At 63.1% G+C, this 25,335-nt stretch overlaps 2 protein-coding genes across 3 annotated transcripts; both read right to left on the bottom strand.

Moving 5' to 3' along the window:
- Positions 1 to 6,824: 6,824 nt before the first annotated feature.
- LOC307112808 (sperm flagellar protein 1-like) lies at positions 6,825 to 12,906 on the bottom strand. Of its 2 annotated transcripts, XM_079793815.1 has the most exons (7): positions 12,766 to 12,906; positions 12,135 to 12,246; positions 10,965 to 11,115; positions 10,584 to 10,650; positions 10,047 to 10,134; positions 9,853 to 9,955; positions 6,825 to 7,951 (listed from the first exon to the last, which is right to left on the bottom strand). In XM_079793815.1, the coding sequence occupies exons 1-7, from the start codon at positions 12,902 to 12,904 to the stop codon at positions 7,856 to 7,858; spliced, it is 756 nt and encodes a 251-aa protein (XP_079649941.1). In that variant the 5' UTR covers positions 12,905 to 12,906; the 3' UTR covers positions 6,825 to 7,855. The 2 variants fall into 2 exon arrangements, 1 of the variants encoding a protein (XP_079649941.1); XR_013814755.1 differs by lacking the exons at positions 6,825 to 7,951; positions 12,135 to 12,246; positions 12,766 to 12,906 and having other exon boundaries at positions 9,126 to 9,955; positions 10,047 to 10,650; positions 10,947 to 11,019.
- Positions 12,907 to 13,159: 253 nt separating this feature from the next.
- ADAM8 (ADAM metallopeptidase domain 8) lies at positions 13,160 to 25,094 on the bottom strand. Its single transcript, XM_079793903.1, has 24 exons — positions 24,899 to 25,094; positions 23,928 to 24,031; positions 22,818 to 22,894; positions 22,627 to 22,705; positions 22,469 to 22,545; positions 21,969 to 22,152; positions 21,625 to 21,687; positions 21,482 to 21,550; positions 21,113 to 21,282; positions 20,919 to 21,000; positions 20,200 to 20,348; positions 19,912 to 20,089; positions 19,562 to 19,651; positions 19,234 to 19,423; positions 19,069 to 19,150; positions 18,621 to 18,780; positions 18,088 to 18,165; positions 17,664 to 17,748; positions 17,219 to 17,333; positions 16,557 to 16,752; positions 16,072 to 16,137; positions 15,827 to 15,877; positions 14,432 to 14,509; positions 13,160 to 13,799 (listed from the first exon to the last, which is right to left on the bottom strand). The coding sequence occupies exons 1-24, from the start codon at positions 24,942 to 24,944 to the stop codon at positions 13,752 to 13,754; spliced, it is 2,517 nt and encodes an 838-aa protein (XP_079650029.1). The 5' UTR covers positions 24,945 to 25,094; the 3' UTR covers positions 13,160 to 13,751.
- Positions 25,095 to 25,335: the final 241 nt, after the last annotated feature.

Raw genomic sequence — 25,335 nt, 5'->3', positions numbered from 1 at the left:
AGACGGCCCCCAGGCCCACTCTCCTAGAGGGGTGATGCCCACCCACCTGACCCGCAGGCCCACGTGGAGCACAGCTCAGCGACGAAGAAGACATATTCATAATAAATTATCGCTCATCTGGAACTGGAATTGAACTGGGCATCCTGAACTTTTATTTGTCAAATCTGGAGAGGACTGTGCTCAGAGAGGTGAAGTGACAGGAAACAAGGTCTGGACCCCAGGCCTCAGCATGTGGAAGGGGACCCGTGGGCTGGGAGAACGTCAGAGGTGCCTGTGGCTCCTGGGCACCTGGGCACCAGGCTTCCTGAGCAGCCGCCTGATTGGGTAGCAGGGGCCTGAGCTGGGGGGGGGGGGGGGGGGGCAGGGGCCTGAGCTGGGGTACAGACACCTGAGCTGGAGTAGCAGGGGCCTGAGCAGGGGGAGCAGGGGCCTGAGCTGGGGTACAGGCACCTGAGCTGGAGTAGCAGGGGCCTGAGCAGGGGGAGCAGGGGCCTGAGCTGGGGTACAGGGGCCTGAGATAGGTCGGGGGCAGGGGCCTGAGCTGGGGGAGCAGGGGCCTGAGCTGGGGTACAGGGGCCTGAGCTGGGGTACAGGGGCTTGAGCTGGGGGGTGGGGGGGCAGGGGCCTGAGCTGGGGTACAGGCACCTGAGCTGGGGTACAGGCACCTGAGCTGGAGTAGCAGGGGCCTAAGCTGGGGAAGCAGGGTCCTGAGCTGGGGGAGCAGGGGCCTGAGCTAGGTGGGGAGGCAGGGGCCTGAGCTGGGGGGGCAGGGGCCTGAGCTGGGGGAGCAGGGGCCTGAGCTGGGATACAGGGGCCTGAGCTGGGGTACAGGCGCCTGAGCTGGAGTAGCAGGGGCCTGAGCTGGGGTACAGGCGCCTGAGCTGGGGGAGCAGGGGCCTGAGCTGGGGGAGCAGGGGCCTGAGCTGGGGAGCAGGGGCCTGAGCTGGGGGAGCAGGGGCCTGAGCTGGGGAGCAGGGGCCTGAGCTGGGGTACAGGGGCCTGAGATAGGTCGGGGGCAGGGGCCCAAGTTGGGGCTGTCTCTGGAAGGCAGTACAGCCAGTGTGACCAGGGTCAGAGGGTCCTGTGGAAAGCCTTTGTGGGTGCTGGGTCCCTGAGACCTGTGCTCCAGGTGGGCAGTTTGGGGTATTGGCCGGGTGGGGGGCCGTGCCCCGTGGCTCCGGGGTGGGACAGGCTGGGCCCGTGGGAGGGGTGGGAGAGAAGGACAAAGAGTTAAGCCTGAGCCCTGGGAGGCCCTGCCTCTGCGTCAGGGCTTCAAGGCTGGTCTGCGTGACTCCCTCTGGGGAGATAACATTGGCTTCTTGATATTTTCTTTCTCTCTCCCTGGCCGTATCAGGAACACTCACCGGCCCTGGGAACTTTCCTCTGCCCGCCAAGGCCATTGTGCAGCCGCCCTGCCCAGGCACCTTGGCCTTTCGGGAGCCCCCACCTTCTGGAAGAACCAGAGCCGCTTTGCCTGGACTGCTGACCTGGCAGCCCCGGCCTGGACCTCGGGGGGAACCATCTGAGCACCTGGCCACAACCTGGGCCGCTGGCTTGTCACACAGGCATGTACACACACCCTCACACACGTACACGCACACTCACACATGTATACGCATGCTGAGCCTGCCCCTCTCCTAGCCACTCCCTCTGGGGTCCAGCCACCAGGCTTAGCCCAGGTCCTCGGCTGGCTGCCCCCAGGGTTTCCACAGCTGCCGCAGGGCCCCTGCCGTGGCCTGGGGCGTCGATTAGGAATTGAGAATGCTGGAGTGGGGCTCAGCCAGAGACCAGCCAACCCCTGCCCACCTGGGCACTGGCCGGGCCTGTGTGGCCCTGGTCCCGGCTCCCCTACTTTGCTGAAGGGGAACCGGGTTAGCAGGCTGAGCTCGGTTCCTGGGGATAAGGGCCAGCCAGGGTCAGAACCGACATCCTCCAGGTTCAAGGTCTCTCCGAGGAGACACTTTCCTCTGTCCTAGTGGGCGGAGAAGCCACCTGGCCTGCCTGGGCTGGGGGACCTGGGGTGCCATCTCCCCGGGAAGCAAGCCCCAGCCCGTGGCCCACATGGGCTCACTACCTCTGAGTTGGGTGGGGGCTGGGAAGGCTCAGTGGACCCCGGATCTGGGGAAGGGGCTGGGCTTGGGCTGCCAGGGCTGAGGACAGCACTGGTCACAAAGAGGACACTGCGTGGCCAGGCTGGAGGGCAGAGCGGGGCCCACGGGCTGTGGGGAAGAGTGTGAGCACACATGTGTGGGTGAGGACCCTAGTGGGGAAGACTGTGAGCACGCATGTGTGGGTGAGGACCCTAGTGGGGAAGAGTGTGAGCACGCATGTGTGGGTGAGGACCCTAGTGGGGAAGAGTGTGAGCACGCATGTGTGGGTGAGGACCCTAGTGGGGAAGAGTGTGAGCACGCATGTGTGGGTGAGGACCCTAGTGGGGAAGACTGTGAGCACGCATGGGTGGGTGAGGACCCTAGTGGGGAAGAGTGTGAGCACGCATGTGTGGGTGAGGACCCTAGTGGGGAAGAGTGTGAGCACGCATGTGTGGGTGAGGACCCTAGTGGGGAAGTGTGTGAGCACGCATGTGTGGGTGAGGACCCTAGTGGGGAAGACTGTGAGCACGCATGTGTGGGTGAGGACCCTGGGTGTGGAAGGTGGACTTGGAGCTGGGCCCTGCGTGGACTGGGATGGTAGAGAGCGGGCAGGGGCTGTGAGGACAGACGCTCAGAGGCCACTGGGCCTGGGCCCTGGGGGAGCAGGACCTCTCCCCGCCTCTCTCCCTCCCCACGGGAGATTGGGTCAAATCGGGGCAATGCTGACAGTTGTCAAGTCTGGAGAGGGGGCTCAGGAGCAGACGGAGGGCCTGGCCTGGGGTGGCTGGGGACATGGGGCAGAGGGGCAGGGTGTGGGGAGGGTCAAACCCTCCCTGAAGGCGGGGCTTTCCTCTGGAGACCAGAGAGGGGTCAGCACTCACTGGCCACCTGCCTTGCTTGGACTGCACACAGGAGCAGGGAGGGCAGGCTGACAGTGCCACCCTGGGCCGGGGCTCTGGGGTGAGGTCAGCATGTCCAGGTGACTGCCACTGTGGGTGTCCACGGGTGCCACAGCCCCTGTCCACCCGCAGTCCTCAGCCTCACCGCCACCCCAGCCGTGCAGCCCCCACTCTGACCTGCCGTCCCCTGCCCACCATCCTTGGCCTCCAGCCCTGCCGTCTGCCTGGGCGGCCACTTGACCAGGGTGAGGGATGGAGTGGGGTCACGGAGAGCAGGTGCCACTTTACCTACCATGTGGGACACTGTGGGGTAGGGGCGGAGACAAAGACACCTGAGAACGTGGGTGGGGAGGGGCAGAGGGGTCTGGGCCGGGGGTCCTCAGTCTCCCTGGGCCTGACCCAGGGCTGTTTGGTCCTGTTTCCTGGGGTGGAGGGGGTGAAGACGCTCCGAGGTGGTCGTCCATGGCCACTTGGCTGGATGGGACCTGAGGAGTGTGTTTTGCTGCGAGGCCCTCAGCTGAACCGGATTCCAGAGACCGGCGGGAGGCAGCGAGGGTTCCCATTTTCCCCAATTACAGAGCACGTGTTGCTCTTATGGAAGTTGCAATACAGAGAAGAAATCACCGTTTTGCCACCACGGGAACCCTGTTAACCATTTGGTTTGCCGCCAGCCTGCTTTACGGCATCATCTCACCGCCATCACGCAGGCGTGCACCCGCCGCCCCCTCCTGTGACAGTGGCCTCCCCTCTGGGCGCCCGCGGGCAGGATGTGGCCTGCGGCAGCCGTGGGTTTCACAGACATGCTCCTTCCTGGCCTTGTCTCCCGGGTGTCTGAGTCTCCCTGCGTTCAGGCCACCTCCACACGGTGGCCACCATGGTCCTGCCAAGCCTGTCGCTTGCCAGGCCTCCGCCAAGGCTCCCACCCTCCTCAGGGCAAAGTGTTTCCCCCCCACCCCACCGTGACCACAGCCCACACACCACCCCGTGAACCCCCTGACCTCTGGCTCTCTGCCCCAGGCCCTTTGCACCTGTTGCTCCTCTGTCTCAACCCCCGTCCTCTCGTTCAGTCAGTCTTGGTGGGCACCCCGGCCACCCACTCTTAAGGGTCAGGATCTATTTTATTCCCCTCCTCCACCTCCATGCCCCACCAGGCCGCGCTTTACACCCCTCCATCCTGCCCTTTGCGCTCTCTGCCCCTGGAGGGCGTGCACCTAGCGCTCATGCTATCATTGTTTCCTGAGCGCGGAGCCCAGCAGGGAGGGCCCCCTTTCCACATCCCTGGCCCACATGGCCTGCTTGAAATCACTTTCTGCCTGGCACAGTTAGATTCCCGGTCAGGCACATGCCCGGGTGGCAGGCTCGATCCCCAGTTGGGGGCGTGCAGGACCAGTGATTCTCTCTCATCATTGATGTTTCTTCCTCTCCATCCCTTCCTGTCTCTGAAATCAATAAAAACACTTTAAAAACTGACTTTTCTGCCGTCACTGAAGCCATTAGGGAGTCCTGGGGCCCGCCTGGCCTGGAGCCCCTCGAGGTGTGTCCCCAACGGCGTGTGTCCGGCCCGGGCTGGCTCGGCGCTTCCCCAGCCCCTGCTCTCTCCAGGACACACCTGGCGATGAAAACCCTGGGTGCACGAGTATCAAGTCGAATCAGTTGTTTCAAAATTCAGGAGCTGGAGCATCAGGGGGCCCCACGGAGCAGAGACCACCAGGGGTCCCGTGGGTGTGCCCACACTGGGGCCACCGCCCGCCCTCACTCAGGGTTTTGGGCTGAAGAGGGATTCTCAGTCCTCTCCTGCCCCGCTGAGGAGGAGGGCAGGCTGCTGGTCTTTAAAGCTCCAGGTGTTGCCAATTGTTCAAGGATCAAGAAGGCGAGATTTACACACCGGCCACATGGGGTCGCCCTTGGGCCAGCCCGTCCGGGCTCCTAGGCGGTGTGGGTGTGGCCGGGCTCACCCCAGCCAGACATTACCGGCCACTCTAGGGCACTTTTGTTCCCCATTTCTCAAATGAGGAAGTGGGTTCCATGCCCCGGCTCCCCGGGTTGGGGGTTGAGGGGGAGGCCCATGGCCTGCCAGCTGGGCTTGGAGCGGGGAGTGGGTTTCTGATCACCATCCACATTCACACCTGTGTGCATCCTAATATCCCCTCATAATTGTTCAATTGTGAAATGTCTAACACGGGCAAAAAGACCCGCCTCCCAGCTAAAGAACACCTCCACTCTCAGCTGTCCAGACTGGGGCGTGGGGTGGGGAGCTGGCTCTCACTTCCCACTTCCTCTCTGCGGGGTTTACAGCAAGAGGAAGCGGAGTGAGTGACCTGAATCTGGACACGCAAGGACTCGGCTGCGCCCGAGGGCAGCAGCTGTGTGGTCGGAGTGGAGGAGGGTGGAGCACTGGCCCTCGGCGCTCCAGGGCCTGTCCACCTGACTCCCCCAGGAGCCGCCCTGGGGAAGGCTCCCGGCTCCTGCCCTCGGAGCATCTGCGCCAGCTTTGTGCTGCCTCATCTTTGGAACAGGCAGGTTTTTGTCACCGGGGATCTCTTTTGCTGACAGTCACTAGGTTCTAGTATTTTCCATGGTACCTATGTCACCGAGGGGCAACAGTCGAGGGGTCGGCCCTCACTCCCTCCTAAGCCTGGGCACTTCTCCAAGTAATCGCTGAACCCAAGTCCAAGCGCAGGACGGGAAGGGACTGGCTTCAGATTTTGTCCTCAGTTTGCCCTCAGGCTAGGTTCTTTCTAGGGTGAAACGGGAAAGGCACTGGCCAGTGTGACTCACAGCTGCTTCTTAACTTGGGAGTCAGCTTCTTGGACCTCCATTGAAGCAGGACGTCTCCTTCTGGGGGGCTGGAGACCCAGGTCTGAGCCCCACCTCCAGCCCCAGGCCGAGCCCCCTTGAAGCTGGCCTGGAGCAGGCCGGGGCTCACAGAGTCCGCCTATGGGCTTGTCTGCAGCCAGCAAGCCCGGGCCTGCATTTGGGGTGTGTTTGGGGTGCAGTGCTCCTAGTCCCTGGCCTCCAGGCACCTCATGCTCAGCACCTGCTCCCAGGTCCCTGCCAGGGACTTTCATCACCTGAGGCCAATTCCCCAAACTCCAGCTTCTGTCTCCACCCAAACCCCAGCCCTTGGGGAATGGCAGGCAGGCCCTGGATGGCGGAGGGGGCCTGGGAGTCCTCGGGCTGCCCACCCTCCCCACCTCCTTCCTGCAGCCTCGGGGCCCTCCCTGCCCTGCCTCAACCCAAACCCCCCTCTGGAGGCCACGCCCTGGAGAGCACACGGCGCACACGCAGCCTCTGCTCAGCATGAGGCCCGGTGTGGGCCCTCCTGCTTCCAGTGTGCACGTGTGTCCGTGCCTGTCTGGGCGCTGGAGCCGAGGGCAGCCCCTGGCGGTACACGGAGGCTGCAGGGAGGGCACAAACCGCCCCCAACACATCGTGGCTCCTGGGCTTCTCTCGGGGAGGCAGCCTGGTCTGGGGCGTGAAGCTGCCTGGACCTGTCCTGACTCGAGCTCTGGGCTAAGCCCTCCCCAGCTATTTCCTGCCCCTCCCCCAGCTGCCACGCCACTGGGAGCTGGGATTTGTGGGAGCCCCCTCCCCCATCTCTGGGTGGATTTTCCCTCTCCCAACACAGGGACCACCGGGTGCTGTTTGTAGCCCAGATCCCCACAACCAGAGGGTCTGGGCCGCCAACCAAGGCTCACACACCCACCACCCACGCATGGAGGCCTGATCCCCGCACTGAGGCCAGGAGCCTTCCTGACCCCTGAGTCTCAAGGCTGGGCAAGCAGATCCTCTGTCCCCCATCCTCCTAACAAGGCCCTGGGACCCAGTCCTGGGCGCCCTGCAGCTCTGTGCTGTGGGACCCGACACGCCTTCTGACTCAGTGTGTACATGGCTGTATGACTCAGGCTGAAACCCTGCCGGAGGCTTGTGGTTCTGAGTCTGATGCTGCTTCTGGGCCATTGGGAGTGTGTGTGTGTGTGTGGGGGGGGGGGGGGGGCAATGAGACAGTGGAATCCAGGAACTGAACCAAGACTGGGGTGGCCCCCAGCCCCCGACTCTGGGTGTGGAAGAAGCAGGGAAGCCTGGATGCCAGGACAGAGAAGCCCGTGCCCGTCCCCCAGCCAGCCTCAGGGCCTGGGAGCATCCTGGCCACAGGGACGCACTGCCCTGGAGCCCCCATCTCAGGGCCAGAGGCTGCTTGCCTGGCACCTCCCTCCTCATCCTCCAGGCAGGGCCCGGGGCAAACTCCTTCCAGGGGCCACAGACTCCATGAGGACTGGTGGGGCCCAGCCTGCAGGCCCAGCTCCTCCTTGATCCCCAACACCCCGAGCAAAGCAGGGTGACCCGTCCATCTCAAGGGACTGCAGCAAGGCACCTAGGACCACCCACTGAGGGTGGCCAGCACAGCCCCTGCCGGCTCTTCCCCGCCCTCATGGCCCCCGGCAGATTGGACCAGCCGGGGGACACCAGCTCCTGTGAGCAGGGTCTCCCACAGGACTTCAGGTGGGTGGACACAGGACACCGCCAGCCAGCCCGGGAGAGGGGGACCCGTCCATGCTCACAGACACAATGATGACAAAACCCCTCAAGGCTCCAGGCAACCGGACCCAAGTCTTCACTTCCAAACTCAGCTGGCGGTGGGGTGGGGCAAACCTCAGACGACACAGCCAGGGGCCAGCGTGCCGCCCCGAGGCCCTGGCCCCCAGGCTCGTGAGTTCCGCACACTGCTGCCCACCCCCGGCTCTCTGCACAAGATGTCCCTCAGCCTGCTGGACGGTGTGCGGCCACATCTGGTCTGGGCGAGGTCCGTGTGGGTTCAAGCTCCAGGTCTAGTTGACTGGGGAGCCTTTCCCTGAGGCCTCTTGCTCACTGGGGCTCAATCCCACGTCTGGTCAGCTCACTGATCCGCTGGTCCTTCAGCTGCACCAGGTGCTCCAGCCTGACCACCTTCATCTGCAAAACCTTCAAGGAGACACACATCTCTCGCCCCGCCCACCTGCCGCGCCGGGCAGTTTCAGCCCGAGCTGAGTGTCCAGTCAGACCCAAGGCCATTAAGGGGGACACCCAGGAAGGCCCTGCGGAAGTCAGGGGAGGGGTGGTCCTCCTCCCACCTCGCAGGCCCGTTGTCAGTGCTGTGCAGTCCCTGCAGATGGACGGTGTGCCAGGTTTACTTCTAAGCGTTAACAGTCAAGAGCATGCCCATGTGCAGGTGATGTGTTGTAGAATTGTACACTTGAACCCTATATGATTTTACTGACCAGTGTAACCCAATAGTCATTTTTTAAAAACCTGCCGATAAGTCTCGTTTTATCAGGAAGAGAAGTTTCGTGAAGAAAGAGGAGCCGCCCCAGCCTCCTCCATCAGGGACGGCCACGTCACCAGCCGCCCCTTCTCGGAAGCGCAGACCCGCCACACGCACAGGCAAGTGGAAGAGGGGATCTGAGAAAGCTCATCTGCCCCCAACGCCATGTGCAGAGCGGAGTCAGCAGCGGCCGGCCCACACTCCGGCTGAGCACAGACGGCTCCCGTGGGCCCAGGGGGGCGTGGGCCACCCAGTGGCTGTCCACACTACCGTGTCCTGGCCACACCCCTCCCCCAGTGCCCACTCCCCAGCAACATGCAGTGAAGGGCAGGGGCGGCCCAAGGCTGCCCACTGTGCAGACTTCCTCCTGGGCCAACACACAGGTGCCTGCCTGCCCCCCATGCCCAGGCCCTCAGCTGCTGCCCCCTGGGCACCTGTCACCCCACCTGAAATAGCCTCTAATATCCTCTGAAATAGCCGGCAACATTCTGAATGGCACGTAGAGCTGCTTCCCGCTCTGGGTTTCACAAAGCACACGGTTATAATCCACTTTGTCAGCATGTGGGCCAGAGCCCCGGGCTATGTCAGACCTCCTGAGGCGGTTGCTTCACATCTCATCACTTCCTCTCTGCTGTCCCTCAGCAAAGGCAGACCACACAGTGATGTCACGTCCTGCATTCTCAAGAACACAGCTCACCAAGACCAGGACACGGACCGGGGAACCACCCTGTCATCACAGTTCCTGCCGGCCCCTTGGACTCTGAGCTGACTGCTGTGGCCTGCACCGCCACCCCACCCCCACTCCCCTCCCACCCCCACTGTCTCAGGCCGGAAGCTGCGACCTGTGCTCTCACAGGGTGGTCATTGTCTGGCAGCGAGGGGCCTGAGCACTTCCTGAACTCAGGACCACTGCAGACCCTTGGTGCTCTCAGAACAGGCGTGCACCCTGGGGGCGAGGCCTGCACCTTGAGGACTACCTTCTGCTCCCTGACTGGGTCCTGGGCCTGCTGCCCATCACATCTGGGTGGCGACGCCTGTAACTGTCTGCAGCCCCTGGAATGTGGGCCCTGGGGCTTGGTAACTGGGGGGGCTAGATGGTGAGTTCTTGGGGAGGGGGCACTAGACTCTTCTCTATGCTTCTGGATGTGTTTTGAATATTCCATAGTTAAAAATAATCAGGCCCTGGCCAGTGGCGCTCAGTGGGTTGGGACCTCTCCCTGTACACCAAAAGGTGGTGAGTTTGATTCTTGGTCAAGGCACTACCCCGGTCTGGGTGTGCAGGCGGCAACCATCAATGTTTCTCTCATACCAATGTTTCTCTCTCCCATCCTCTCTCTAAAATCAGTTGAAATTTTTTAAATAAAAAATAATCAAATTAAATGTGGGTTCTCCCTGGTTAGAGACCCTGCTTGCCCCAATCATCGCCATACCCGCCCTCCCCCCGCCCCCAACTATGGGTCTGAGCTGCATAGAAGGGAAAGCAGTGCCTCCCCATAATGCCCACAACCAATGCCTCTGCTTCCTGGGGGGTGGGCACGGAGGGGCACCCCGGTCACCATACCTTGACGGTCTCCTGCAGAATGGCCAGCGCCTGCTCCTTTTCCTCCAGCAGCTGCTGCACCCCAGTGTCCAGGTGCTCCCAGGGCCCACCGGCTGGGTCCCGACTGAAAGGCAAACACCTGGCCTTTAACCCGGCAGCTGGCAGGAAAGGGTGGCTGGGGTGCAATGGCAGAGGGTTCAGGAGACGGGGCCCACCCTCGGCACGCACAGTGTCCCGTCTTCTCCCAAGCCCTCTGGCTCTGAAGGGTCTTCACGCCGGAAGGCACTGGGGAGCTCGGCAGGCCTTGGAGACAAGCAGACACGACTCAGGTCCCTGCGTCAGAGCGGCGCCTAGCCGGCAGCAGCACACAGGGTGAGGCCGAGCCCACAGAGAGCGCCGTGTGGGCCCGGCCCGGCCTATGCCGTCCCGGGGTGCAGCCTGGATGTCCCCAAAAGGCTTCCGTTTGGAAATGTGCCCACTGAACAACAGCCGCCCTGCGTGGGCCCTGGACAGAAGCCGGGGGCTCCCACTCAGGAGGCTGCAGCCCAGGAGGCGATGGCATCAGGGCCCCTCTCAGCCCCTCAGCGCGAGGAGCTGCCCTCCTGGAGGCCACCAGCCCCACTGGGCCCTGAGTCACCTGAGGACACCTGCCCTCCCTTGCAGGTGTGTGAACTCGAGGGCACCACACGCCTGTCTCTATGGCGCTGCCCCTTTCAGGGGGCTGTTTCCCACATCAGGGGTCTGGGTACTACCGGCGTGGGGGGTGGTCGCAAGCCCCACCCACAGTCCATCAGCATCCGCACTGGAAACTCCTGGGTCCTGCAAGGATTTCAGAGGTTGGACCGTGAGCTGCAGCCCAGCAGGCCTCATCCCAGACCTCGTAGCCAACTTGCCTCCCTGCATTTCCCAGCCCCAGAGGGAGGGGCCCGGGGAGGGGGGGTGGCCTGTGCCGGCCTGGGGACGAGCATTGTGAAAAGTGCGTTTCACTGTCCCAGGTCGGCCAGGGAGGGGACCAGGGGCTTCATCACCGCTGATTGCCTGCTTTCATTTCTCACGGGCAGATCGTGAGACCACGTCCAAGCGTGGCCGGCGGCGGGTTCAGAGGCGGTACGTACAAATGCACCGACAAGTACGCCGGCGCCGGGTGGGTCCCCGCGGACAGCGCCGTCCACCACCTTCTCCCTCAGCGTGCACAGGATGGGCTCGATGGCCCCGGGCGTGTTGGCCACCACCTTTCGGATATCCCCCTCTGAGACACAGAAACGCAGCTTGTGAAAGACTTTCCTGTGAAGGAAGGGGGAGGGGTGGCCCTCAGAGCAGTGCGCCCTGGCTCTCCTCGGAGGGGACGCTGGGACTAGGGCTCCTCCTCGCCCTGCACCTGCAGAGGCCCTGTGGCCATCTCGTTCCCAGCCACCCCACAGAATAGTGGGTGCCCTGTGTGGTCAGGCCTGTTGTTTCCAGCCTGAGCCACCATGTCCCCGACAAGCGTCCCCGGGGCACGGCACGGTAGAAGTCACCTTCCTGCTTGAGTCACCCTTTGCTCTGAGGAAGTCTGAGGTTCACCTCCAATGCCCAGAATCTGGCTTCTCATCACCACTACAGCACACATCTGCCTGCAGCTGCCACCACCACCTCCCCCCCCCCCCCCCCCCCCCGCACAGCCTCTGAAATAGGCCTCAACCCTGCAGTGCCTCTCAGCCCCAGGCTAGGAGCAGGGTCCTCAGCACAGTCTCCAAGGACCCCTGGTGGCTCTGAATGCAAGTACCCTCCCCATCCAGCTCCAACCCCTCGGTGACCACAGGGACTCTGCCCCCTGCCCCCATTGCAACCCCCTTTGCACCCATATCTGTTCTGTCACTTGCTCAGGGGCCCTGCCTCATCCTCCATTGCACTCATCACACCTGACACATCTCCTTTGTGTGTCTTCCCTCTAGACTCAGCCCCGTGAAGGCAGAGGCCATGCCTGCTGTGCCTGGAGCAGAGCCCTGCACCCTGAATTATTGTTGAGTGAGAGGTGTGGTCGGCATAGGCTGGACACGCGGTCAGAGGGCAGGACCAGTACCCTAGTGAGTGAGTCTCAAGCTGACCAGGGCTGTCCTCTTGGTGGGGTACCCCCAGGTTGATGGTGAAATTCTGACAGACAGGAACACGGATACTGGCATGGCGTCAGGGAAACCCATAGCAAGGAGACAGCCTGAGAAGTTGTCCTGGAGACCAGGAAGGGTGGGGGAGAGGGAGTCCCCCACCCCCTGAGCGCGGGCTGGGGGCTCCAACAAGAAAAGGCAGGGAGGCGGAGGGCCTGCCTGTTGAGAGTGCTCCAGTTGCTGAGCTTCTGGTCCGTGTTGCAGGTGGGCACGTAGTTGTGCAGGTCCACGAGCCGCGGGTGGTAATGCTTCACGATCTCCGCCAGCATCACTGGGGGTGGGCGTGGGGGTGGAGGGCGCACGGTGAGCCTGGCCCGCCGGGCTAGGAACCCCGATTTACTTCCATCCTCAGTGTCCATGGCCCCGAGGTGGATGAGGACAGAGAGCGGAGTCCTGGGGGAGCGATCACTGGTTCCAAGGTGTGGGTGCTCCAGGGACAGGGGTGTGGACACCGGGCTGGGTTCAGAGGTGCTGGAGAAAACCCCGAGTCTGCACCACCCGCCCCAGGGAATGCCGGACGGAGGAGGGGAACTGCCGAGTAACGCGGCTGAATGCTCAACGCGGCCTCTCTCCGCTGCCGCCTTCCTCCTCCTCCCGCGGCGTCAATACCCCCATCTTGCCCGCGTCCTGCGCATCCCTTTAGGGGCGCCCCTCACACCCTGTTCTGGGGGCTTCAGCACTTTGCAGGGAGCCCGGGGAGCTGGGACACTTCGCGAGGCACCGGCCCTAGCTGGGCCATGGCGTCCGGCCGGCCACCTCCCGCTCCGCCTCGGGCCCGTGGCTCCCTCACCGCCGTCGCTGAAGTCCCGGGCCAGGTGGCGCTTGGGCCGGCTGAGCGGGAGTCGGTCCAGCCAGGCGTAAAGGCTGCGGAGCGCGTGGGGGGACAGCGGCGGCGGGGCCGGGGGGCTCGGTCCGGCGGCGCCCAGCATGGCTGCAGGATTGTTGCCCGTTGCTAGGAGACGGCGCCGGAAGGGGCGGGTTGTTGGGCCGTTGCGGGGAGACGGGGGGCGGAGCCGGAAGGGGGGTAGTTTTGTAGGTGAGGGTGGAGTTCAGTGGTTGGGCTGGGGCCTAGGGTCCTGCCCGCACGTCCCTGCCGTCAGTGCACCCAGACTGCTCAGTTTGAGGGGCGGGGGCGTATATGATAACGTCAGAGAGCAAAGAAGGTGAAAAGTCGCCGTCCTTGTACAGTGTGCATTTTATTTTAACAAGCGTTGGAACCTTAACTGTTACAAATTGAATTCCACATTGTTTGGCTTCCTCCAAATTCCACCCAATAAAAATCTCCAGTCATTTAAAAGTTGATCAATAATTTAATTGTAAAAACATACTTTTTCTTAAATAGCAGGGAAACAGGCAACGAACATTGAGGGGCTTGCAGTCTGGGGGTGCCGGAGCACACCAGCAGGGGAGGTCTTCCTGGGAAGCACAGCACACGGGCCTTCCCCCCAGAGGGGCCTGGAGGGCACAGCAGTGCAGTCCAGAGACACCCCTACGCAGGCCACACAGCAGCTGACCCCAGCCTGGCGGAGCTGAGGTGGCCAACGTGGGTGAGAGGTCAGGAACCCCAGCAGAGACCTGACCGAGAGGCTGTGACCCTGGGATGCTGAAGCAAAGACCTTGGCCACAAGGAGGTAGCTCTTCTGCTGGGACTTTCCATAGTGGGCCCAGCCCGGAACGGCACCCAGGGCTTGGGCAGAGGCACTGCAGGGGCTGGCACAGGGTTCTTTCAACATGAACAACAACTTGCAGACGGGTGTGCAGGTGCCCCCAGGGGCATCATCTCCTTAGGACGGGGGGCATCAGAGCAACCTTTGGGCCAACTCCCTTGAAGGAGGAAAAAAGAAACAATAAAAACCACCTGCTACAAAGAGTACAAGTGAATCTTATTTCCTTTTACACTTATTAAAATTTAATTCTTAGCCCTAGCTGGTTTGGCTCAGTGGATAGAGCGTTGGCCTTCGGACTGAAGGGTCCCAGGTTCGATTCCGGCCAAGGGCGCATGCCTGGGTTGTGGGCTTGATCCCCCAGTGGGGGGCGTGCAGGAGGCAGCCAATCGATGATTCTCTCTCATCATTGATGTTTCTATCATTCTCTCCCTCTTCCTTCCTCTCTAAAATCAATAAAATATATTTTTAAAAATTTAATTCTTAGTTCAGCCAACAACATGATGGCCCCCTGCACACAACCATAACAGTGACGGCCGCCGTGCTCACGGCTGACACTGGATAAAGGACAGACGCTCGTACTTAGACTAGTAGGTGAAGACAAATGATCAGCCAGTGGAGCAGCCATCCCTGGAAAGTGGGATGGCTGAGTCTGAAGCAGAGGTTAGAATATACCCACAGCTAACATTTCTCCTTTCAGCCGACAGTGTAACCTCGGGGCAGTGCCCTGGCCAGCCTGCTCCACTGCCCTGCAGGTGGACACTGCTCTGGGCGGGGGGCGGGGGGGCTCACCTCAGTGGTTCCAGGGTTGGCCCCTCCAGCCTTGGGCTTGACTGGTGGTACTGGGGGCACGGAGGTTGGCTTGATCACCTGGGAGGAAGCAGACACAGTGACAGTGGATGACACCTGCCTGTCCCGGCCTGGGCACAGCACTGTCTTCCCAGGTGCTCTGCTCTGCTCCAGACCGGCCCGCAGGCTTCTCTGCTGAGCTCTCTACAGAGAAGTCCCACCCCGCACCCACCTGCAGAATGAAACCCAACCAGCAGGACATGGCTGCCCTCTCCCCTACACCACCCCAACTTTACCAATAAGAAGCTTTAAAAACTGCTGGAATGTGGGTCTTGGAAGTTCAAAACCAAGAATTAACAACTAAAATTGGCATTTTTTTCATTTTAGCTTTCCCAGGGTGACGGGGTGGGACTCGGGAGGGAGGTGGAAGGCTGATCAGGCCTGGCCCAGCCATGCTCAGCCCTGGCCACACACCCTAGCATCCAGGAGGCCTGGGTGGGGCCCAGCATTTGTAGTTTTTGATAACCCAGAAGGACGGTAGTGAGCAGCCGGTTCCTCACAGCCTCTGCCTGGCTATCTCCACTTCCTGGGCCAGAAATCTCTGCCTACCCTGGCCCCCATCTGGCTGGTCAAAACCCCTTCTTAGACCATCTTTGTAACTCTCTGTAAGTCTAAAATTAGTTCTAAATAAAAAGTTTAAAAAGAAAGCAATAGAGAAAATCTATTAAGCAAGCACCATAGTGAAGGTTGTTGTAGGGAGATCCATGTGGGTCAGTTTAAAAATTAATAGAGCCCTGGCCAGTGTGGTAAGTAGTTAGAGTGTTGGCCCACACACATAAGGGTCACAGGTTTGAATCCCAGCCCGGGTTGGGGAGCGTGGGGGAGGTAACCAATAGATGTGTCTCTCTCACATTGATGTTTCTCTCTCTCTCATCCTTCCTCTCTCCCTTCCACTCTCCCCTCTGGTGAAGGTTAACAACAAAAAAGTTATACGAATTGCATCTCTCAAAGTACCTCCAAGATATCGAGGCCACAGGGAGAAACCTGTATGAGTTAATGTCCTGGGTAATGGACAGACAGGTGGACAACAGGACACCTGGTGGGTGGAGCCTGTCCCAGGAGCGGGTGGTGACTGGTGGAGAAAGCCTGGCCGTTCCTGCCACGCCCACTTTGTCAGAAGCACAGGCTGGTATTGGTTCAGGGCCAAGGTGGGTGGTGAGAGAGACTCCGGGGTAAGCCTAAAGGTGGTCAGGCCGGCAGGGGGCACTCCAGAGAAGAGCACCCCACACTCTCCTGTGGGGTTTGGGTTGTCGGGAGGTTGGGGGTCTGGCCAGAGGGGAAGGGAAAAAGCATAGCCAAGGGAGTCTACTGAGTGGCCAAGGGGCCAGGTCCTCTCACCTGCTTGGGCTTCCGCTCCGGGAGGGGCTTGGTGGGAGGAGCAGGTCTGAGCTGGAGGGAGGAACAGTCAGGAGCCCAAGCCCCGGGTTAATGTCCTCACTGGGCCCAGGTGATCAGCCTTCTGAAAGTGGGGCGGCCGCACCCTGGGGTCCCAGCCTCCCAAATCCATCCCTTGGACCCCCCACCTCCTGGGACCCCATTTTCGCCACCTAGACTGCCTGGTTGGGGGCCCTACCACGACTCACCTGGGCTGGGGCCTGCTGGGTGTACATGGGGACTGGGAAGGGTGGGCTGGACATGGTGGCTGGAGGCTGCAGGGAATAGGGCCGTGAGCCTGGATCGCCCCTCGCCGTCACCCCAGCCTCCCAGCTCAGGGCCTGAGGTTTCCGCCCCTCCCAGAGGGAGACTAAAGCCCCAGGTGTGCGTGTGGCGGCTCTGCCCCACCACCAGCAGGGCCCACAGCCCGAATGTGACCTGCGCGTTCCCTTTGCTCAGCCGTGTGGACGCTCTGAGGTGCTGGCCCTCAAAACTGACCTCAGGCCCTCAGAGCCCTCACACCTGATTCAAGTTCAATGGCCAATTCTGCCATCAGTTCGTGTGGGTCCTCAGACCCCCCATCCTCAAGCCTCCTTCCTGCCTTCCAACAGGGTGACCATGGCTGCTGCTCTAAGGCCCTGGTGGAGCGCCCAGCCCAGGGATTAGGTGGCCTGGGGAGCCGGCTGGTGCTTACAGCAGGGGCTGGCCGTTTAGGGGTCACGGTGGAAGCCGTGGGCCGGGGCAGCGGGCCGGAGTGGATGGTGTGCATGGTAGGGACCGGCTCCGGGGAGCGCATGGTGGGGGCCGGAGCCATGCCCTTCGCTGGCCCGAAGCCCCCCTCTTGGAACAGGGGGTTGGATTGCCCCATGGCGGTCTTGGGTGCCACGTTCCTGCCAAGAAAGTCAGATGAGTCAGTGCATCCTGGCCTCAGGGTCCCATCCAGGGATGTGGGGTCCCCTGGGCATGAGGTCCCCTGGCCTGGCCTCAGTACCTGCCACCCCCCACATGGTGCGCCAGTCACAGCCACTCGAAAAGGAGAGGCAGCCTCGTGCGTGTGTTTCTGCGGCCGGCACGGGGGCCAGGTCCCCACAGGGTGGGCGGCTGTTGAGCCCATGCTATCCCCAAAGTGCCAACACCTACCAGGGTCAGGTGTGCGTGGGGGTCCAGGACCCTCTCTCTGGGCTTACCATCCCCCCAACTGTCACCAACGCCTGTCACCTGCTCCCACCCCACGAGAGGCCCTCGGGGACCCGCTGTGGGTTCTCTCCTTCCTCCCGAGCAGCAGGGCCGTTTCCCAACAGCGGGGAGGGGACGTGCTGGTTGCACGGGGATGTTGTGCAACCAGGGCACCCTCACCTCCCTCGGATGTGGCTCCCGGCCTTGCGGTAGACGACCACGCCCACCACAGCGAGTGCCAGGGCCACCAGGAGCAGCACAGGCACCAGCACGCTCGTCAGGAGGCTCCCGGATGCTGTGGGGAACAGGAGACCAGGTGTCAGTGGGCAGTGGGGGTTGAGAGGGCAGACAGGGGCCTTCCTGGGGCCGCTTCTAACTGGAGCCCTGGCCCCTCCCCTGCAGCCGCATACCCATCCGAAGACCCTGCTCCTGTGGGGCGGAGGTGGGGTTCCTGGCTCGAGGCCCTGCCCTAGACCCGTGAGGCAGGATGCCCAGGCCTGCAAGTCTGACGCTTTAACAATGCACCATGGTTTGGGGGCACGCAGCTCCCTTCTCCCGGCCCAGGCGGTCCCGCCGCCCCATCGGGCTGTGTGGGTGTGAGGCCCAGGGGGCCTCGGGCCCTTACCTGTGTGCAGCTCGGCCAGCAGCTCCGTGCAGTGGGGGGGCGCCCAGCCCGGCTGGCAGTGGCACTTCCCCTGGTGGTTGCACACCTGCGGGACAGCCAGGCGTCAGGAATGGGCCCGGACCCCGCCTGTGCTGCATCGCCCAGTGCCCACACCGGAGTCACCAGGCCCAGCCGAGGCCTGCGAGGGCTCTGCCATGACTGATGGGGACAGGCTGGGCTTGTCCATGGACCTGGCTCCTACGTCCAGGTGTCCTTGGCTGTCACACACGCTGACAGCAGTAGCCCCAGCCCCTGTGTCCACAGGCGGAACTCAGGGTGCACACGGGGCCCACAGATCCTCGCCAGCTCCAGGCCCCTGCCCTCTGTCCACCCAGGCTCGCCCTGAGCGTGGCCTACAGCCTCCTTCACCCAAAGGCCCACGCACCCCGTGGCCATTGCACTGGGCGGAGCAGTTTCTGGACCGGTAAACGTGGAAGTCCTGGCACAGTCCTTTCCAACACACCTGGAAGGCAGGGGGTGTCTCGTTAGGCAGTCGGTCTCAACCCCGGACCCCCGCTCTCCCCCCCAGCGGAAGCCCGCCCGGAACCTGCCGGTGAGCTTCCAGGGGCGGGCAGGCCACGGCCACCGCGCCACCACAGCCCGGCAGGCCTTGTCTGCAGCCCTCCGCTGGCAGGCGGACCACCAGGGGCACAGAGGACTGCCCCCCGCCCTGGCCTCTGGGGGGACGTGCAGACGGGAAGGTCTTCCAACCACGCTAGCCAGAATGGCTCTTCGGGTGCCGCCCCGTGCGCTAAGTTTCTACTGAGAACAGAGGGTCCATCCGTACACACAGCCCCCCGTCGCCACCGCCTTGCTTTGGACCGCCTGAGTGTGCATGTGGGACACACGTCGGGGACATGGAGTCCCGTGGCCTGACTGCCTCAGGGGGCACAGCCAGGCTTGTGTCTAGTCACTCACCCTCTCGTCACCACACTTGGTGCCTTCGAGCACCCGCTCGAACTCAGAGCCACCGTCCAGGTTAAGAGCCTGGCATGTGGCTGAGCTGGAGGTGAAGGTGCAGGAGCCTCGCTCTGGAGGCTTCTGCCCACCGTCGCAGAGCAGGAACTCGCACCCGGCCCTGTGAACAGAGAGAGTTCCTCCATGGTCTCCTGCTCCGTGCACGCTGACGTGCTCAGTGGGGACCTAGGGGGCTGCCAGGAGACGAGGCCCAGGCCCCTAGGATGGGCTGTTGGGTTCACCGATGGGGCATCCACCCACCTCCCCCAAGGGCAGGGTGATCAGGCCTGACGGTCCTGGGAGGCAGGGTGGGCCCAACCGACCCCCGACTCAGGCCCCTCCTCCTTTGTGCAGAGGACTTTCTTGGGAGACCCCACCTGTGGGGAGTGGGGCCTGGCTGGATGCTCACCTGTCGGCACCATGGCGGACCCTGCTCTTGCAGCCTGGTGAGACGCTGAAGGAGTAGCACATCTCCAAGGCAACCCGTGCACCTGCAGGCCAGGAGCCGGTGAGTCCTCCAGCATGGGACCCGAAGCCAGCCCCAGGCCTGTGGGTCACCTGCTGCCCGCCTCACCTGGCCCCCACAAGTCCTGGCACCTCTGGGCCCGCGTGGGGCAGGCCCCGTTGTAGCAGTAGCCCCCCAGGCACGGCGTGCCGTTCTCCTGGAAGGCGTCCTCCGGGCAAGAGGGCCGCTGGCCATCGCAGTACTCCTCCAGGTCACAGCTGTCCTTGCTGGGGCGGCACAGCTTGCCGGCCGGCTTCACCTGGCCCAGCAGAGGGAAGCTCACCAGGGGAACAGCAGGCCCCAGGCTGCTCTCCATCACCACCATCCCTGGGGCCCCTTCTACCCACTGACCTGGGGGCACAGCCAGGCTGGGGTCAGGAAGGGGCCCTGTGCTCACCCTGCACTCATGGCAGCAGGCACCATGGGCACACTCGGCCCCCTCGGCCAGCTGGCAGGTGGTGGTGTTGCAGCAGTGGTTCCGACAGTCCTGGGGGACGGATGGGGCAAGGCCGAGGGTCTGAGCACTGGCTCCAGTGGCCCTGGGGCCCACCTCCCTCCATGACCCCCCATCAGGGCTGGGGCCTTCCCACAGATCCCCTGCAGGTGGAGTGGGTGTCAGACGGTAGGGGTGTGTTCCGACTGGCCGTGGGCATGCAGGGCCTGGGCGGGTCAGGAAGGACGCCCTAACCTGCGGGATTGAGACCCGGGGCTGGTGCAGGGCAGAGGGGGCAGTGCCGGACCCTGTACCTGGGGATAGCCGCAGTCACACTGCTCTCCTTGCTCCACAAACCCGTTCCCGCACACGGGGCCGCCCACCAGGCGGTCGGGGTCCGGAGCATTCTCGATGCAGGTTATACGGGGCTTCTCCACGAACGTCTCCAGGTCGGCCTGGCTGCACTGGCTGAACATTCTGGGGAACGTGGAACTGTGGGGAGAGGTGTCTTTCAGGGGGAGGCTGGGCAGCGGGCAGGCCACCTGCACCTCAGGAGAGCCTGCTCTGCGGGGGCCCCTGGTCAGGACCCGGGGGGGCCTCACCCGATGCTGCCTGCCATGATGCAGCCGCCGTTGGTGCGAGGCACGGGGCAGTAGCAGCCCTGGACGTTCTCATCGTGGTCCATGCCCAGGTTGTGGCCCATCTCGTGGGCCAGGGTGGACGCCACGCCGATTGGGTTCGAGCTGTGGTCCTGCAGAGAGAGGCTGTGCTGGACGGTGCCCACTCGGCCCAGTGACCTTCCTGCCGGCCCTGCTGCCCCAAGCAGGGCCGGCATCACTTCCTGCTAACACTTGTTAACCTTTTGCACTCGGATGTCGAGTGTGACTCAACACGGTTAGCATTAGAATAAAGGAATTGAGAAAAAAGCAAGCGAGTGCAAAGGGTTAAAATATAAAGCGTCACCCAGCGGCTCCGCTGGCTGGAGCATTATCCCGCACACTGAAGGGCTGTGGGTTTGCTTCCCGCTCAGGCCACACACCCAGGCTTTGGGTTCGATCCTCAGTCGGGGTGCTTGGGATCAATGTTTCTCTCTCTCCCTTCCTCCCTCTGTAAACATTAATGAAAAACATATCCCGGGGTGAGGAATTAAAAAACACACAAAGCATCAATGCACCCTCCTGAAGAGGCAGCCGGTCAGGTGTTCATGGGGACAGACTGCGGACCAGCAGGTGGACCTGAGCCCTGAGGTCTCCCCCGCATGCATTTCAGCTCAAGTTCCAAGCCTGGCTCCCCACCCCACCCCGGCTGGACCCCTCCGCACCTGGTTCACAGCCCCTGAGTTCTGGGAGCACATGGCAGACACCCTGGCCAGTCCCACGGTGGTCCCGGCGAAGTCGATCCCGCTGCAAGCAAGAGAAGTGTCTGCAGGTGGACTCCCCTGCGTGCCCCCCTCGATCCCACAGCCCTTTGCTGGCGATGGCTGTTCTCCCTGCCCGTCGCCTGCTGCCCACTCACGTGATGAGCTGGACGTTGTCGTGGGGGTGCCGCCCCACCAGGTTCTGTGCCCGCCAGGCCAGGAAGTTCTCCAGCGTGATGCTGGCGTCGGAGCTGACCTGAATCTTGTCCCCGTAGTTCCAGATATCCAGGCCCACCAGGACCACGCGGAACTTGAGTTCCTGATAAAGCTGTAGGAAGACAGGGTTCCACGGGTCAGGGGCCACCCACACCTCCCTCCAGGTGCCTCCTCCTCTTGGACAACCAGGGTTCTGTCAGGCTGGGTGATTTCTGGTCCAGAACGGGCCTGTGTTGCTTTGGGTCCTGGTAGGCCCTTCTGGGGGAGGAGCCCCTGGGTGACCCCCCAGCCCCGGTAGAAACAGCCAGCACCTTGTCCACGTGGTTCACCACCTCCAGCACCCGCCTGCGCACAGCCTCTCTGCTCCCCAGCTTCTGGAACTGATGACACAGACCCTCAGTCAGCAGCCCATGGACGGCCCGCCCCTTCCTGCCCACCCCCCTGGCCATGGCACCTCGCTGCTGTCCACGACCACATACAGCTCCACGTAGCGGGTCTTTCGGGCGAGTGGCCCGTTCTGCAAAACAGCAATGAGAAGCTGGTCAGCGGCCCCAGCTTAGCCCCCCTCCCCTCGGCCCAGTCTTCACACAGACCATGTCCAGGGCCCCCTGCTCAGTGTTGGGGAACCGGCCTAGGAGGTGCCAGCACGGACTAAGGAGCCGTCTCCGCGGCTGCCGGGCAGTCAGGCCCGCTGGCCATCAGGATGGCAGGCAGCACCCTCATTCGCCGAGCGCACGGGAGTCCCGGAGACACGCAGGCCCAAGTGGCCAGGGATGAAGCCGGGCAGGGCCATCTCACCCGGGGCCTGAAGGCGGCCAAGGTCCGAGGGCCCAGCATGCTCTCCAGGCTGGTGTTGCTGACCCCGCAGGTCCCCGCCTTCTGCCGCAGGTGCTGTGCCTTGTAGAGCGCGTGCCGCCCCTCTTCCCCGCCTCCACCCAGGGGCTCAATCAGGTGCACAGCCGAGCCTGCCTGGAAGAAGCCCCTGTGGGCAGAGGGGAGCCGGTGGCTCGAATCAGTGCCCCGCCCCCTGCATGCTGCCCGGGGAGGGACAGAAGCCTGGAAGGACAGGAGGCCCCCCCTCGGCCCTGGGACATGCGGGCGGACAGTGTCCAGGGCCCAGTGGGAGCCTTGCAGGTCGGGAACCTGTCATTGTCAACAGAGCCCAGACGCCCAGGTGCACAAAGGTGTCCCCAAGTCTGGCCCCTCTATTCTCAGCCTCAGTTCACTGCCCTGGAAGGCGAGGCGTGTGCTGGGGCCCTGCCATTCTGACCCACGGTGCCCAGGTCTGGAGCGCCCACCTGAGGCCATCACAGGTGCTGAGGCTGGCGGTGGAGAGAGGGTGGCCTTCCACGTGGCCCTGGTAGAAGCAGTGGTCCTGCGGGAGGCGGGCATGAGGGCTCTGCAGGACTCACTCCCGGAGCCCCCAGCCACCCTGGGGAGGGCCACCAGGCCGTACCTGCCTCTGCAGCGGCTCGGTCACCTGGGAGCCATTGGCAGCCGTGTAGGTCTCCGTGTAGCCCGAGCCCACCAGGTCCCTAGGAAAGAACCACTGTAGCTCACTGGGCCCCACCTGCCTCCATGGAGGAGCAACTGCCAGGGAGGATGCCTGGGACACGGGTGTGCTGGGCAGGCCCGGGCCCCGCTCACCTGTTCTTCCGAAGGTGCAGGGTGAAGGTGTTCCCTGGGGCACCAAGCACATAACTCACACTCTCTGGGTACAGGCCCTGAGCCAGGAAAACAGGAGGGGTCTAAGGTGAGGTGCCTTCTCTCAGGCTGCGCCCATCTCAAACCTGGGGTGGAGCTCAGCTGACAGGGATGCAGCCCAAGGCCAGGGCCCCCCAGCCCGAAAGCCCTTCAGAGGACCTTAGGGGTCGCTGAGTATCAGGCTAGTGAAGGATACTGGGCCAGGCTGGGCTGTAATGCAGGGGTCCTGGCAGGCCTCGGGCCTCGGTTTCCCTATCTGTCCACACAAGGTCAATGACAACAATGCCCCTTCCCCAGGGAGCAAGGGGAGGGGAGATGTAGCCCTACAGGCAGCAAAGGAGCTGTGGGTGGGATAGCCCTTCCAGCCGCTCCCCCCTGTACCCTCCCCTCATGAGACTCAGCCCCTCCGCTCCTTGTCAGGGACAGCATGCACCTTGCCCTCAGGGTGGGGTAAGGGTCCAGGGGGCTTAGTGTCCTTCCCAGACACCAAAGACAGGACAGGGCTACCCCCAGTACACAGGCAGGCACATCCAATTCACACACACACACACACACACACACACACACACACACACACTGCACACCCCACATGGGTTCTAGGAATGATCCCCGGGCAGCTCTGGGTATCTCAGCCCAAAGCCCCTAGGAAAGGGTGTCCCTGCAACCACAATGCAACAGGCTCTGGGGAGCCAGCCACCCCTCTAGTCTGAGGAGGAATTGGACTTGTCACTGCTGAGCGAAACTGGGGAGTGCCCACAGGGAGAGGCAGGTGCCGGAAGGTGAGGCCTGGAGGACAGCCAAAACAAGCACCGAGGACGTCACTCACACTTTCCGGGGACAGGTCCTGAACCAAGAAAACAGGGGGGTCCAGGATGCGGAGCCCAGGGGGCCAGTGAGCCCCCTCAGGGGTCTGCCCCAAAGCCCTCAGCCCCAAGGCTGGCCCCTCACAACCGGCTGGGACACACAGGAGCTATAATCTTCTAACTGGGCACTATGGGGCCAGACAGGGACCCCCCCACACCACCACCAGGCCATTTTCCGGCCAAGACTCACCACGCCGGAGGGCAGGGCTCTGCGGGCACGAGGACCTGGCAGGCGCTGGGGCCTCACCACCTCGTACTGCTCCACGTGGGGCAAGGGGGGGCTGGGGGCGGCCACTGAGGGAAAGAGAGGCATCAGCAGGTGTGCAGGGCACCACCCCCTGCCCTGGGAGGCCCCTTCCCAGGGGAGACAGAGTGGGGACCAGGCCTGGATCTGGCATCAGGAAGACAACAGGACCCCCAGCAGGTGGGGCCAGGCAGACCCCGTCCCGAGGCAGCCCTTCCAGGAACCTACAAGTAACCGAGTAACTGCGTCTAACGGGAGCTGACCGGCCTCCCTGGCACAACAAGCTCCCACACAGCCAACAACAGGCGGCAGGGCAGGCTGTGTTGGGTGCTGGAGACCAGCCACCCAAGACCCAGTCCTTCCTTCCCCTTTTAAGGTATTAACAGGTGTCTTGTGACCATTATCTTGCAAACCTCCAGGCTCAAGAGGCCCTGGGGCGCCCAACTCAGTCCTGCGGCCCCAGCCACTCTCTTGGTTGCCTCCAGGGTGGGGATGGGACACCACAGAATCCAGACAGGAGGTTCCGGGAGCCAGTTGGGGGCCAGAGCCAGCAGCATGCTTGGTCCTCCCCAAGTGGGAGCGGGGGGGGGGGGGGGGGGAGGGGGGAGGGTTGGGAGGAGGGTGAGGGGGCAGGTCCCCATGTGGCTAGACCTCCCCCTCTCAGCTCCAGGCCACTGCTCCTCAGTCCTCCCTTCCTTCCTGGGGTGGGGGTCCGGGTAGGGCTGGGCAATCACTGCTCTACCCCAGCCCCAGTTCCCACTAGGAGCCCAGCAATGACCCAGGCACGGGTTTCCCTCAGTTCCCTTTTTAAGGTCAGTCTGTCCCCTCCCAGCGGGACCAGCGCAGAGCACAGTGCTGGCACAGGCCAGGCGACAGCAGCTCCCTCCACCTGGCCAGAGCCCACATCCAGCACTCACCCTGCAGCCACCACACGCTGAGCAGCCAGAGCCCGAGGTGGAGCATGGCCAAGGTGTGTATCGGAACTCAGGGGTCCGGGAGTGCGGGTGGAGGTCTGGGATCCAGATGAGGGGAGGGTGGTGGAGTGTGGATGGGGATCCTGTGGCCTGAATGGAGATCCGGGAGTCTGGGGTCCAAGGGCACAGATGGGGGGTCCAGGGGCCAGCAGGCGCAGGCAGGACGTGGGGATCCAGGGTCCAAAGTCAGCGGTGTGTGCAGGATGTGGCTCTGCGATCAGTGGAACGCGTCTGGTCCCAACGCTGGGCCCTGAGGCTCTCCTGGGAGGCCCGCCCCAGACCAGCCTTTACCCACTAGGACCCGCCCTCCGGATGCTGGGAGGGGCGGGGTCTGGGGCACCTTGCTCAGGGTGCCCCGCCCCTCCCTTTCATCCTTCCTG

This window comes from Cnephaeus nilssonii (assembly GCF_951640355.1).
Source record: "Cnephaeus nilssonii genome assembly, chromosome: 16".
Lineage (NCBI taxonomy): Eukaryota > Metazoa > Chordata > Mammalia > Chiroptera > Vespertilionidae > Cnephaeus > Cnephaeus nilssonii.
Note: the sequence above shows the minus strand (reverse complement) of the source record. Positions and strands in the feature narration are given on the sequence as shown.